Source organism: Larimichthys crocea, chromosome II, assembly GCF_000972845.2.
Source record: "Larimichthys crocea isolate SSNF chromosome II, L_crocea_2.0, whole genome shotgun sequence".
Lineage (NCBI taxonomy): Eukaryota > Metazoa > Chordata > Actinopteri > Sciaenidae > Larimichthys > Larimichthys crocea.
Window position 1 is genome coordinate 991,941 of NC_040012.1, and position 13,260 is coordinate 1,005,200.

Below are 13,260 nucleotides of genomic sequence, written 5' to 3' on the forward strand. Positions count from 1 at the left end.
TAAATTAGAAATGCGGACAAATTATTCATCTGAGCAGGTAAAACTATATTTAATAAACTCTGACAAGTATGACAGGAGCTGTGTGTGTACTGTTGGTGTGGATTTCTGCATGTTCCAGTACCTGAAAACCAGAGCATTGGTGCAGCCAAAGCCCAGCACCAGAGACTCTGTGATCTCCAAACTCTCAGCTCTCATCAGCGGGACGAGCTGCTTTAAAAGCCAGGCCACTGAGGGAGTGCCTATCACCTGAGAGACAAAAAATATATACACACACAATATATACAAGGATCAGGCAACATTAACAACATCAACTGATCTAGAAAATCTGTTAACAGCATACACTTCACTATTACACTATCATTATGAATCCAGTCATGGGTTTTTAACCATGTAATCTGCAACTCAAATAATCAAATAATTTGTTAAGCAAAAATAACAATTACACTGCTAGGCATTTAAAGACATCACTACGGGTTCTGGGAACTATTATCTGAATCATATCATTTTAGTATTTTTTCTGACTATCCATGAAATCCCAAAGCTTTAAGATGATTAAAAAAACACACTGGCAAACTTTACAGATTTTTTATGATATTTTTTGGCTTTTTGAACTTCTATTTTGAAAATTGCAGCTGAAGAATGACAGGAAGGCGGGGAGAGAGGGGTGGTGGGAGGGGGGTGACATGCAGCCACAGGCTGGAACGAAAACCACACTCCACCGGGTGAGCTACTAGACGGCCCCTTTTATTTATTTATGTATTTATTTAAGATATTTTTGAGGCATTTTGAGGTTTATTCAATAGACTGCGTCAAAAAAGTGACAGGTTGCTGCAGCTTTGTACATGGGGCACACAAGCTTTTCCATGCCCCGCTTTCGAGCTCTGGTTTCTTCTCGCGGCACAAACACACACCTTGTTGTCATAGGTGACGCTGCCGTCGGGCGTGGTGGCAGTGATCTCTGGTGTGGAAGCTCTGAGGTGACCGGGGGACATGATGCTCGGCTTAGCAACACCCAGACACAGGATCAGGTAGTTACGCCACAGAGAGACGTAATTGTCACTGGAGCCTGCTGTGCTGGTCTTCTTAGCATTGACTGGACTGCTGCAGAAAGCCAAAAGGAGAGTGGTCAGGTTAATCTTTCATAGATGTGTTATATAAGATACAAGATCATTTGGTTATTAGGTTAGGTTAGGTTATTGGTTATTACAGAAATTGGTTAAACGCCTAAAAGTACTGTATAATAAATGTGTGTTCTTGTACTTGGGGTCAACCAGTGGCAGCAGCAGCTGTAGCCGTGTGAACACGTAGGGCCAGGCGTATCCCAGGGCGATGGGACAGTGTTTGGGCAGATGCTCCTGCCGCAGGAAGATGTGCAGACAGAGCACCCACGGGTCCTTCAAACACTGAGCAAAGATCCAGACGTGGCTGGGGCTCTTCACGTCATAGGAACTGCTCACGAGTCGAGCCGTCCACTCCACCAGCCACTGGAGATCAACATGGTGGCTGAGTGGCAGCGTGGACTGAGGGAGGAGAAGAGCAGAAGAAGTCGTTTGGGAGATGTTGAATGATTTATCTGGTGCACTAATGTTCACAACACAAACACACTTACTGAGTCAGAGACAGCCACGTGAACAAAGCTGTCCATTACGGCTGGGCTCAGCTGGTCCATGACCTCTATCATGGGTTTGTCGTCGTCCTGCAGGGGAAGACATTTATAGAAGCAGCTATTTTTATAACAGCGTCATACAATGTGAGAGAATTCACGAGCTGCATATGCTGCATATCTTATCACAGCTATGGTCAGATGGCTCTCCATTCCATTCAGCTATTTCTGTCCTAGGTCTGATACGTGATGGTAATATTTGTCTTTGGACTGCATATTCATCTATTTAAATCTGTACCAAATTGTTCTTCGTTATTGTTAATTTGAGGAAGATTTGAGGTCCTGGTAATTTACCTCAGCGTGTCCCAGAGCCGTGAAGAGGCAGCGTATTTCTCTTAACACGCCGACTGCCAGCTTCCTCGTGCTGATCTGACACGAGCAGAGCAGCAGCAGAGCCAGGCCCTCAACCGCATGGAGCACTGAGCCATGAGGGCTTCGCTCGGGCAGTCTGGGGCTGGACTGATGGAGAGAGAAGAGGAAGGAGAAGTTACTAACAAATACTGCTGGAAGTCACCTTGCTTAACCAGTGAATAAACCTGTAGTTAAGTCATTGGACCAATGTATCAATAACAAATATTTTTGAAAGATATAATTTTAAACAGATGACATTGTACAAACCTCAACTCCACCTCGCATCTTCCCCTGCAGCTGCAGAGCTAACCTCCACTGTGTGAGAAGCTGGAGAAGGAGCTTCACAGATGCGTCCTGCAGACCCTGATGGGTGTCTTGGACCTGGAATAGTTTGGAAAGCCACATTTATAGAACGGCTGCCACTCTAAGATGAGGACAGATGAAGTCTTTCACTGTGAATCACTCTGGTTGTGTTAAGTATCAACTTAAACCATGAAGGCAGATAACTAGGAGCAATGATTTATGGCCTGATTTCTACACTGGTCTCTAAATCTTAGATATATATTAGATTTTGAATGTATGTTTCAAAAGACATTGCAATTTGTGTTTAAATATGTAGTTATTCATGATTAATAACCAATTAAGATTACAACAGATTTCAATGAGCTCAATCTGTACTAGTCTTTTCTTCATGTTAATGCACATGCAGGATATCATTCAGTTTTACCTCACGCAAAAGGAAATGTGTGTAACCAAACAGGACGTCTTCCCTCCAGTCTGAGAAATCGAGCAACAGGCTCTGCAGGGAGTTCTGGGAAATAAGACGGAGCTCATCGTCCATGTGCACAGTGAGTCTGAGGGGATGGATGACAACATAAGTTGAATAAACAAGATCTCGCTGAAAAGTTAGAAAGCAAATAAATTGATGAAGTTGTATAAAATCTCTTCACCCTCAGACTCACCGTGAGAGCAGGTCGATGAGCTCAGGTTTGGACATGGCGTCAGGAAGGATACGAGGAATGGCAGCCACACATGTCCTGAAGAGGTCGATTTTAGGCTTCCTTTCACCGCTGTCAAAGATGGAGGAGGATATGAAGCATGTTAAAACTCACTTAAGGCTACGCAGGCTACGTTAACAGTGTATCTACTATAAACATGAAAAACACACAGCAAAGCTCAGTCATTAAAAAAGCAAGATTTTTGCTTGCAAATGTTCATTTCTGTGTCTCATTTTCAAACAGCGCTGAGCGCCGAACAGTGTAGCTGCTGCACTTTGTAGTTACGTACGTGATCATGTCCTCTGGTTCTTTGTTGAGCATCTGGACGCTGGTGAGCATCATACAACGACCCACCTCCTTGTCCAAGTGTCTCAGGATGTTGTCCAGAGCTTTTCGCACCTGGGAGTAGTACAAGGACATGCCTATGGAGAACACAAGGAGACAGCACATGGAGTTACAGAGACTACATTAAAGTCACACACACACACACACACACACACACACACACACACACACACATATACCTATTAGCTTGGCTTCCTCTTCGGTAAGTGTCTTGCTAAGATAAGTTTTCTTCTTCTTCAGAGAGTTTCCAGAGGGCAGAGTGGCTCCTGTGTTGGGCATTGGAGGCTCTCCATCCTTCTGTTGCAGAGCATCTGCTATCACCAGGAATGCCCGCAGACCAATGTTCATACGCTGGAACACAGATAAAACATCCTCACTGCACGCCGGGGAGTCCGTTTATCAAGAGCCAGGGCAAATTTATGGCAGGAAGTAAACATCATCAGGCAGTTTGTGTGCAAACGTTTATCTGGGATGATTATTTTTAAATCAAAGTCAATATTTTGTTGCTTTTCTTATTAAAAGTGATCGCACAGTGTTATTTCCTGCTACAACATGTTCTGTATGATTAATGTTTTATACGTTGTAATCTCAGAATCCTAATGTCTCTTATAAGAACACACTCACCACATTGTGTGTTCTTATTGCGTTTACAGGGGTTAAAAGGAGCAGAGAGCAGAGAGCAGGAGAAGGTTAGAAATGTATGGAAAGCTCCACACAGCCAGTCTTCAGCCCCAACTGATGCTAACACAAGTGACACTATATGTGGTCATCGGATTTCATACAGCCACCAAATATAACTTGGAGTTCCCCTTTAAATAGCAGTGATTTTAATGATTTCCAGTCACATGACCAGATCCCTGCAATCACACTGTGTATGATCATCACCGAAAAGGTGCTGTCAATTTTACAACAGAGGACACACTGTTCTTTACCTTCCTCGTTGACTGAACAGTGGAAATTGAACTGGACTGCTCATCATTGGTGTGTGTGTGTGTTTGTTTGTGTGTGTGTGTGTGTGTGTTTGTGTGTGTGTGTGTGTGTGTGTGTGTGTGTGTGTGTGTGTGTATGCGCACACGCTTGAATGTCTGCGTCTGCTCTCTTTACCTCTGGGTTGAGACTGAAGGCTTTGGCAGGTTTCCCAACACTCAGCAGGTCAAATATGATCTCCTTCATGGCGAAATCCAGTCTCTCCTGAACAGAGGGTAAACATACCGGTGTTACAGAATTTCACAGTTTAATGTGGTGTGAAGCAGCTGGTATATCTACTGAACATCACCAACAGTGCACAGATGGGACATTTTTATTTTAAAACTGATTATATGGAGAAATAGTAAATAGAAAACATTTAAGGACCATAGAGTGCAAGTGCCATACACACCTGTGCAATAAACTGGATGATCTTGACAAAAATGTTAAGGGGCATGTCTCTGGGCACAACGCTACGACTCCCTTTGGGGAACAGGGTGGAGGTGATGGACGTCAGACGACTGTGGGAAGAAGGAGAGACGAGCGAGAGGAGACAAAAGGAGAAAGGGAGGAGGAAGAGTTAAGTTTTGAGTTAAATACCTCAGTGAAATCATCTTTATGTTCCTCTTTTTAGTCTCAAAACATTGAAGACTCGTCAGACCACAGCACACTTTTTCCTTTGTGAGCTTGGGTCCCAAATTCAGTTGAACAAAAGTCAAACATTTACACTTTCCACAGTGTCCTAACTTTTTTGGAAACCGGTTTGTCGTTGACATTAATACATTTACTACACGTTTATGTTACCTCTGTGTTCCAGTGTTGCTCTCGCACTTTATCCGGATCATGTAGACCCACAGCAGACGGTAAAGTGATTCTAGAGCCACACGTGCCATTTTGGGATCTTTATTCTGCATTCGTACACAGGCAGACAAAAGGTTACTGTGTTTCACCTACCTCCACCCAACAAACAACAAAAATATTCACAGGGTTCCCTCTCAGACAAAAGGGCAGCCAAAGTTTCAGAGTTGAACGCAGTAGTACTCTGACGTGCATTCCTCACATACTGTACCTTACAGGCACGTGATAATTCGCTGCATGTGCTACACATACTGCGTTCTCTGCATTTACAATGTAATCATGAATCCAACTTGTGTTTATGAGCCCCCATAAATCACTGTGGTCTTAACCTGCAGTGTTTCCCTTGGAGGGAATGCTTAATGAGAGCTGTTTTGATAGCTGAAGTCGTATTAGGTAGTGCTACTGCAGCAGTTTGACATGTGAAGTTCAGTGTCATGTGCATGTTCTGGTTGCCACTTTGGTCCCAGAGGGCAGAAATTTATTGTACAGACTGCATAGCTGTTGTGTTTGTGTAGCAGTTACACTGTGTGTGATATGTAAAAATAACCCAGTGTGTTAGATTGATTTGCATGTTACAGACAGAGAGGCTGACCTTAAGATTTGAGAGGCAGTTATTGAGAAAAATGTGCCAGCGGCTGAGGAAGAACTGCTTCTGACTGACACATAGCAGGCAGGTCACCAGAGGATACAGAGCCTGGGGAGAGAGAAGACAGACGGGACACGTTTGCTTCAACAGATTCAGAGTCATTGAATATATGATTCATTCCTTCACAAGGATTACACATTAACTATGCAGCCTATTACTTTCAGACTGCCTTGAAACATACAGCACTTTAATGAAGTCTGAGAACCATAGATTAATCGTCAGTATGCTTTTTTAACAATCACATCCCAGTTGTGCTTTTATAAATAAATAAATATCATCATTAAACTGTTTACTGACAGTCATCTGTCTTTTTAAATAAAGGTGCAGTGTGTAAGATTTGGGGCCTTTATTTTCAGAATAAGGCAGACATGTAATATAATATTCATAATTGTGTTTTCATGCATGTATAATCACCTGAAAATAAGAATCTTTTTTGTTTTTGTTACTTAAAGATTATGCTTTTAGGGGTGTCTTTAGCTCAGTTGGTAGAGCAGCTGCCCCATGTACAAAGGCTCAGTCCTTTCCGCGGCAGCAGGGTTTGAATCAGACCTGTGGCTCTTTCCTGCATGTCATGTTTTTTTTTGTTTTTTATATCTACTGTACAGTGGGAGCGGGTCCTCTTCCTTGGAGGCAGCCATGTTGAAACAGCAAGTTTCTACAGCCGCCCAGGAGAGACAAACTAAACAGTGACTCTATACAGGCCTTTCAACGGTTTCTCCTTTTACAGTAGGATGGTGAGGGTGATGTGAGGAGATTGCAATGCAGCGATTACACCAATAGATGCAACTAAATTCTACACACTGGACCTTTAAGTCAGTTTAACAAAACAAAACATTTCTTTCTCTGAGCTTCATCTTGCCTTCATGAGAAGGATAGATGAGTTGTTTATGGACTTGGGAACAACTGTCATTTCATACAGCAGACAAAATCAAATCAATCATGCAGAATATGCAAACTCCACACAAACCCGGAACTTTCGTGCTGCGAGGCGACAGTGCTAACCACTGCACCACCGTGCCATCCTAGAATACACTGACACGTGAAAAATTTCAACGTAAGGTTCAGAGTTGTCTAGTCTGTTTAATCATCTGGTAAAGGCATGTCTGCGTGCTGATCATTCTTAAACACAATACCTTGCTCTTAATGACCAGTGTGAGTTCAGGTACACCCTTGTCATGAACGGTTGAGGGAATGTTTAGTTTGGGAAGTGCATCATTTACCTGTCACTCCTTATCAAAGAGCATATGTATCATCCCTTCATCTCGTGTTCTATTGTCTCTCAGGCACTCAAAATGTCAAAGAATAACTATTATGGAAATGCACCGCATAACTCTCATTCCTCTCGTGTTTGTCCATTCTGCTCTGACATGACAGGTTACTGTTTGTTTGCCGTGAATGCCAGTGCACTGTACTGTTTGGAAAACGTGAAAACACACACAGTGTGTGTGCATAGAGTCCTGTCAAGTTTTGAATGCATGGGTGGTTTGGAGTATTTGGAGAATCTACTGAAGGAAGCATGTATGACGGCTGAGTGACATGTCTGCAGCCCTGCATATATCACAGATAGTCCATCAACAGCAAGCGGCATTAATGCGACACAGCAGCTGGACAGATGCCATGTTTTGTTCTTGATCTAATTTGCCTATCAAATGTTTGTTGAATACAAAGGATGGGGCAACTTTTAGAGAAACTAAAGGGAAAAAACTTTTTTTTAAAGACATTGTTTTCGCTTTGTTATGAACTGGTGACTTGTCCAGGGTGTATGCCACCCTCACCCAAAGTCAGCTGGGGGGGGTTACAGAAAATGGATGGATGGACCTTGTTTTTTTCCAACCTATTTCCAAATGTAAATATTGTTAAAAGAATTTTGTAGACATGAGCCGCTGCATCTTGAAGATATTAAAGCAGCACTAAAATAGAGAAAAATTAAACACAAGTTTGGAAAATAAATCAAACAAGCTGATTTACATTAAAAACAAATTTAACTGAATTTAATTTAATTTAACGTAATTTAACTAAAAGAAATTCATTTGACTTTAAAATAAATGAAACTTTGAACCAGGAACCTAAAGAAGGTTCCTTTGAACCTCAGCTTAGGTCTTTCTCTGTTTAGTTTGCATGTTGTCCTGTGTCTGCGGGGGATCTCTCCGGCTTCCTCCACAGTCCAAAGACATTAACCTTAACAGGTGAAGTGATGACTCTAAATTGGGCGTATGTGTGAATGTGTGTGAATGGTTGTTTGTCTCTATGTGACCTGTGATGAACTGGCGACTTGTCCAAGGTGTACAGTCACCCACGACCCTGATAAGAATAAGCGATTACAGAAAATGAATGTAGAAAAATGAAACATGAGTTTGGAAAATAACTAAAACAAGCTGAACAATTTCACTGAAATTACAGTTTTTTTTCATTAGACTTTGAGATAAATGAGACAAAAATAAGTAGTGAGGAAACTTCCTGTTACCAGGAAAGAACTGAGATACTTTTTTTTACATAATCCTATGTCACACACACACATTCATGCCTAAACTGTTTAGAAAGTACCACGCCAGTCCTGACAATTAAACAGAGCTGTTTATTGCATACTTGTTAATGCGAGATAACTATCTTAATAAGGGAGATGTACTGCATCTAATTTGCTCATTCCTCTGCCTGTGTCCCTGCTGTGGGCAAATATTGCCCATCTGGCAATGCTTCGAAAAACTAGCCCATGTACTGCGCACTGCACTCCTGTCTCCTTCCCACGGAGAGATAAAAGCCCAGAGTTACAGTAAGAGCTTTCACCAGTTGCTGTTAATGGAGAGGAAATGAAGAGAGATGAGCAGTGATGAAACAGAATACGAGGAGAAACTTACCAGAGAGTGTTTCTTCCTAGAGGACAGGTCCAGTGTGGTGTCATACAGACTCTCTACGAAGTTTCGTAGACATGGCACGTTCACCTCGTTCTTCACAGTCTGGGGGAGGACAGGTAATGTAGATCTATTTAGAAAATCTCATTGTCCTTAGCTTGACACCTTCTATTCATGAGCTTAAAATTCATGTTCTCTACAATAACCATTTATTTAGACCAGCAGACATGCTGAACAGCAGAATAGACCTTTTATTTTAAAGACTTCAACTCTAGCGTAAGATGAAATGAACTTACAGCAGCTACAGGTACAAGTATCTCCACAAAGAGCCCGGCTAATGAGTGCTTAATGTCTTTATCCTTCACTTCCAGGAAATACTGAGCACACTCCTAAAGACAGAAAGATTGAGAGAGTCAGAAACAGTGAGATAAACAGTTTACTGTATGTACATCATGATTCTTTGAATGCATGGTTTCAAAAACTGCTTTGTTATAGGAGAAGTAAAATGAGACGCATTCTCACCACTGCAGTTACAATCAAAAGGCCAATAAACAAGGCACTTAACCTCTAATTACTTCAGAGGAACCAATAGGATAAGCTCTCTGATAGCACTAAACTGCTTCCACAGCATGCCTGTGTGAACACTCCCTGAAATTCCTGAACCTGGAGCATCTTAACAATTTGTTGACATGTAAATAACAGGTAAATGATTTGACCTGCATGAACTGGAAGGAGGCTTCAAAGTCTTCCACCGGATACATTTTGATGCGGAAGAATTTGAGTCCCATGATGAGGCTGATGGTGGACTGGATCACGTAAGGGCTCTGCTCCTTTTGTCTCAGCTCCTTCAGCTCGGAGATGAACTTCTTCCTCACTCCTGGGAACCTGCGGAGGAGGAAGAGGTAACCAGTTTTCGCTCAGTTCTCTTGCGTTCCAGTAAATGGTTCTCAGTTCTCAGTACAGTAAGTGGGATTACTACAACGTTGTGTCATGTGTAGACAACTCTTCTTACTCTCACTCCTCTGTGCACCTGTTTTTTCCTGCATATGCACATGGGTGTGTGTGCTTGTGTGTGTGTGTGCTTGTGTATGTACCCAGCATCCAGATAGATTTAACCAGCAGTGCTCTGCAGGCCTATATTTAGAATGGCATCTGGAGGGTGATGTGGAGAGAATGTGTACATGTGTGTGTTTTTTTTTTGTGGCCGTGCTTTTGCATACCTCACATGGGTTGCTACAGCAGTTAAGTAAGTGGAACAGTCATCAGCCTTCTGTTTAGTGCTGAGTTAAATAAGATGCACATAAACACTGCAAACCCATAAACCGAGTTGGAAAAGCACACAGATCAAGAAGAGAGAATAAAGTATGCGCCCAAGCTGTGTGTACTCAGCCTTTTCATAGCCCTGCGTGTAAATAATGTGCTACGAATAAATAACACTCGAAAGTGTTAGAAACCAACGAGGAAGCTTAATCACGTGGAAGACCCATCTATCGTCCACGAAGAAGACATTTGGTAAAGCTGATCCAAAAGTATTGACTTTGATCCATTATTAGATCGATGACTGTGTGAAATGATGCAATGGTTCAGCTAGTGTGTGCGTGTGTGTGTGTGTGTGTGTGAGAGCAGTGACTGAGCTATCCTGTGAACCCGCTCCTCCTCCATCACGGTAATAACCTCGTGGAAAATGGGAACAGCGCTCATCTGTCATCACACACAACATTAAACATACAGAGGACCATCATCTGAGTGTCACACACACACACACACACACACACACACACACACACAATCATACTACTAACACACATGGAATGGCAGGCATTTGTTTCTATTCCTCATTTGCACTCATTGGTTTCTACTAAAAATGGGGTCAAGGAGAGGACAGGTAGCTGCTGTAGCTACGCATTCAATCTTCCACCCTGCTAAATCAGCCCACAGCTCCACATGACCTAGATTACAAATTTAATTTATGTGAGTTACACAAAGAATTTTGCAGTAAACTGTAAAAATAAAGAAATAAAACCACATTAAAAACTGAATTCTGGATATTTTAGTGACTGTTTTGTGAAATGTGGCACAAAAACAATGACTGTACATTACTTTACTTCATTTACACTAAATAATCCACACTGCCTTACAATAAGCTCCCTGTAGATACACAAACATTTTACGTGCATACATACACAAACAGTATAAACATTCATTTGCACATGCACAACAGTACCTGGACTGAGCTACGACTCCCACTACTTCAGCATAGAGGTCAGCCACTATGTGCATGTTGCCTGTGTTGGGTCCCAAGTACCTAAGAAGTCAACACAAGAATGAATATTATCCATGTGCAGTGCTGTTATATTGATTTTATCAATCAACTCTGCAGCTGGTCAGAAAGTTAGGACTGTGTTGCACTGTATGTCTGTATGTCATCATTCTTACCCTTCCTTGTATTTGAAGTGTTTGAAGGTCAGGTTTATAACTTCTTGGATGAGTCCATCCAGGAGAGGATGGAGGGGGATCTGGATTGAGAGAAGAAGTTGTGATTTTATTTTGAAATGTTCATTGTGGTTATGAACATTTAATCAAAACATGCTCAAATCAGATATTTCTTTCTACTGTGCTGACAGTCAATGGAGTATGCAAATAGTATGCAAATGACTGTTTGTTTTAAGGCTCACGTCCCGACCAGGGCGTTACGCTCCGCTCATACAAACCGTCTAGTTGTACCCTCGCCTCTCGCAAAGCGAGGTCACTCTAAACTGTTCTCTGTGGTTGTCCCCAAATGGTGGAATGACCTACCAACAGCTACCAGAACAGCAACATCCCTTTCTACCTTTATTATATTTATTATGCTTCCCTGCCTAACAAAACTAACAAAACTAACAACTACTCTGTGCTCCTTTACACCTTTCTCAGCTTATGTCCTCCTCTGTAAGTCGCTTTGGATAAAAGCGTCTGCTAAATGCAATGTAATGTAATGTAATGTAATGTAATGTAATGTAAATTAGTTACAGTTTCACAGGAGAGGGGTGGGAAATACTGCACAAATGATGTCAAGATGTAAATCAAACAAGAGCGTGCTAAATATTCTAATTGTTTTCTGTGATTGTTTAAAGCCTTTTACAGTGTTATGCAGACATCGGTATTAAAGGACTGAAAAAAGGTTAACAACAGCGTGTCTTTGTTTGAGGACAGACTTTTCTATCTCCAAAGTAAAAGCCACTCACTCTAATAAGTGTGAGGAGACAGATGGCACAGTGCAAAGTGATTGATCGCACAGTAAATTAAGACTCACCTGCTTTAAAACTTCAATAAGCACTAGAGAGAAGATGAAGTCTATCGCCAGATCTCTCCGCTCCAATAAGTAGTCCTTCTGTTGCTCATCGCTGAGTCAGACAGACAAAACAAAGAAACAGAAACATTGTTTGTCACGTTCATTGCAACGGTGTTGATACTATACGGGGTTCCACTGTCCTGTTCTTGTCTCTGTGCGTGTCCTATGTGAGAACCTGCTTTTATTAAATTGCTGTTAATCAATTAATTGTAGGTACATCTGGTCCACTCATCAGTGCAGTTTATCTGTGTATGTTTTCTGCTGTTTGTGGGGTCACATATGGTTAATCTGCAATACAGTATTTCTTATTGTTTAGTGTCTTTAGTGTCCATTTTATATGTGCTGGTTTATGTGTATGTGACAAGTTAGTCCAAATCAAATCTTTGACTGCAGAGCAGAGCTTTACAGTTGAGTGTGTGTGTGTGTGTGCGTGCCTGTGTGTGTCTTGAGTGTCTGTGTGTGTGTGTGTGCGTGCCTGTGTGTGTCTTGAGTGTCCTCTCACTTTTTTGACTTGGTGTTGGCCCTGGGTCGATATTCATGAGACTCGTCTTCCAGCCCGTTTTGCCTCTTGTACCAGTCGAACAGAGTCTTCAGGATAGACGGCAGACAGTACTCTGCCAGAGAACTCATAGAGCTGATCAACTGGAGAGAGAGAGAGAAAGAGAGAGAGAGAGAGAGAGAGAGAGAGAGAGAGAGAGAGATAGAGAGAGGTTAACCCCATTCCAAAATAAGTGTTCTGGCTAGATTTGAATGACACGTGTCCATGTCAGGTACACACACCTGGTCGAACTGGGGGTCCTCTCCTCTCTGCAGAGATTTGTTCAGTGGCTTCTCCTGTGAGATAAAAAACAGACAGAACGAAGAACATTCATGTCAGGAGGGACAACAACAGTTATTTTATTATGACATTTTAAGACAGGAAATTGAAATTTCACTGTGTTTTCTGAGTTTGCCTCAGCTGCTATCTGGACTCCAACCTGTGGAGTGTATAACTGAAGATGTTTAAACTTGTGTTGCTGTTTCGGCTTAATGAAAATGTAACATTTAAAGTTTGTAGCCCAGAGCTGATTCTGTTATTTAGCATCAGACTCGACGCTAAGGCACTAACCTTGTTATGTTCCTTTCATGAAACATATCAGGTGTTCAGCTCTGAGTGCCGTAAATATACAAAAGCACTGCTTCACACCACAACACATTATGGATTGTCCTCAAACATTTGCATTGATTTGGAGAGCTGAAAAAGTCCTAATTAA

The 13,260-nt window shown here is 41.9% G+C and overlaps 1 protein-coding gene across 3 annotated transcripts in view; it reads right to left on the minus strand.

Annotated features, from left to right (window-relative positions):
• Positions 1 to 13,260, minus strand: part of fryb (furry homolog b (Drosophila)) — a 55,091-nt gene that overhangs the window by 20,967 nt on the left and 20,864 nt on the right. For all 3 annotated transcript variants that reach the window (XM_019275745.2, XM_019275743.2, XM_019275744.2), the window contains exons 3-24: positions 12,788 to 12,841; positions 12,510 to 12,649; positions 11,969 to 12,059; positions 11,113 to 11,192; positions 10,901 to 10,981; positions 9,393 to 9,561; positions 8,973 to 9,065; positions 8,683 to 8,781; positions 5,774 to 5,875; positions 5,128 to 5,231; positions 4,736 to 4,844; positions 4,462 to 4,548; positions 3,537 to 3,708; positions 3,302 to 3,434; positions 2,977 to 3,084; positions 2,742 to 2,868; positions 2,282 to 2,395; positions 1,958 to 2,122; positions 1,610 to 1,696; positions 1,261 to 1,520; positions 912 to 1,101; positions 122 to 246 (exon numbers count right to left, since the gene is read on the minus strand). In XM_019275745.2, coding sequence (XP_019131290.2) covers positions 122 to 246; positions 912 to 1,101; positions 1,261 to 1,520; positions 1,610 to 1,696; positions 1,958 to 2,122; positions 2,282 to 2,395; positions 2,742 to 2,868; positions 2,977 to 3,084; positions 3,302 to 3,434; positions 3,537 to 3,708; positions 4,462 to 4,548; positions 4,736 to 4,844; positions 5,128 to 5,231; positions 5,774 to 5,875; positions 8,683 to 8,781; positions 8,973 to 9,065; positions 9,393 to 9,561; positions 10,901 to 10,981; positions 11,113 to 11,192; positions 11,969 to 12,059; positions 12,510 to 12,649; positions 12,788 to 12,841 — 2,690 coding nt within the window. The remainder of the gene's footprint in view (positions 1 to 121; positions 247 to 911; positions 1,102 to 1,260; positions 1,521 to 1,609; positions 1,697 to 1,957; positions 2,123 to 2,281; positions 2,396 to 2,741; positions 2,869 to 2,976; positions 3,085 to 3,301; positions 3,435 to 3,536; positions 3,709 to 4,461; positions 4,549 to 4,735; positions 4,845 to 5,127; positions 5,232 to 5,773; positions 5,876 to 8,682; positions 8,782 to 8,972; positions 9,066 to 9,392; positions 9,562 to 10,900; positions 10,982 to 11,112; positions 11,193 to 11,968; positions 12,060 to 12,509; positions 12,650 to 12,787; positions 12,842 to 13,260) is intronic.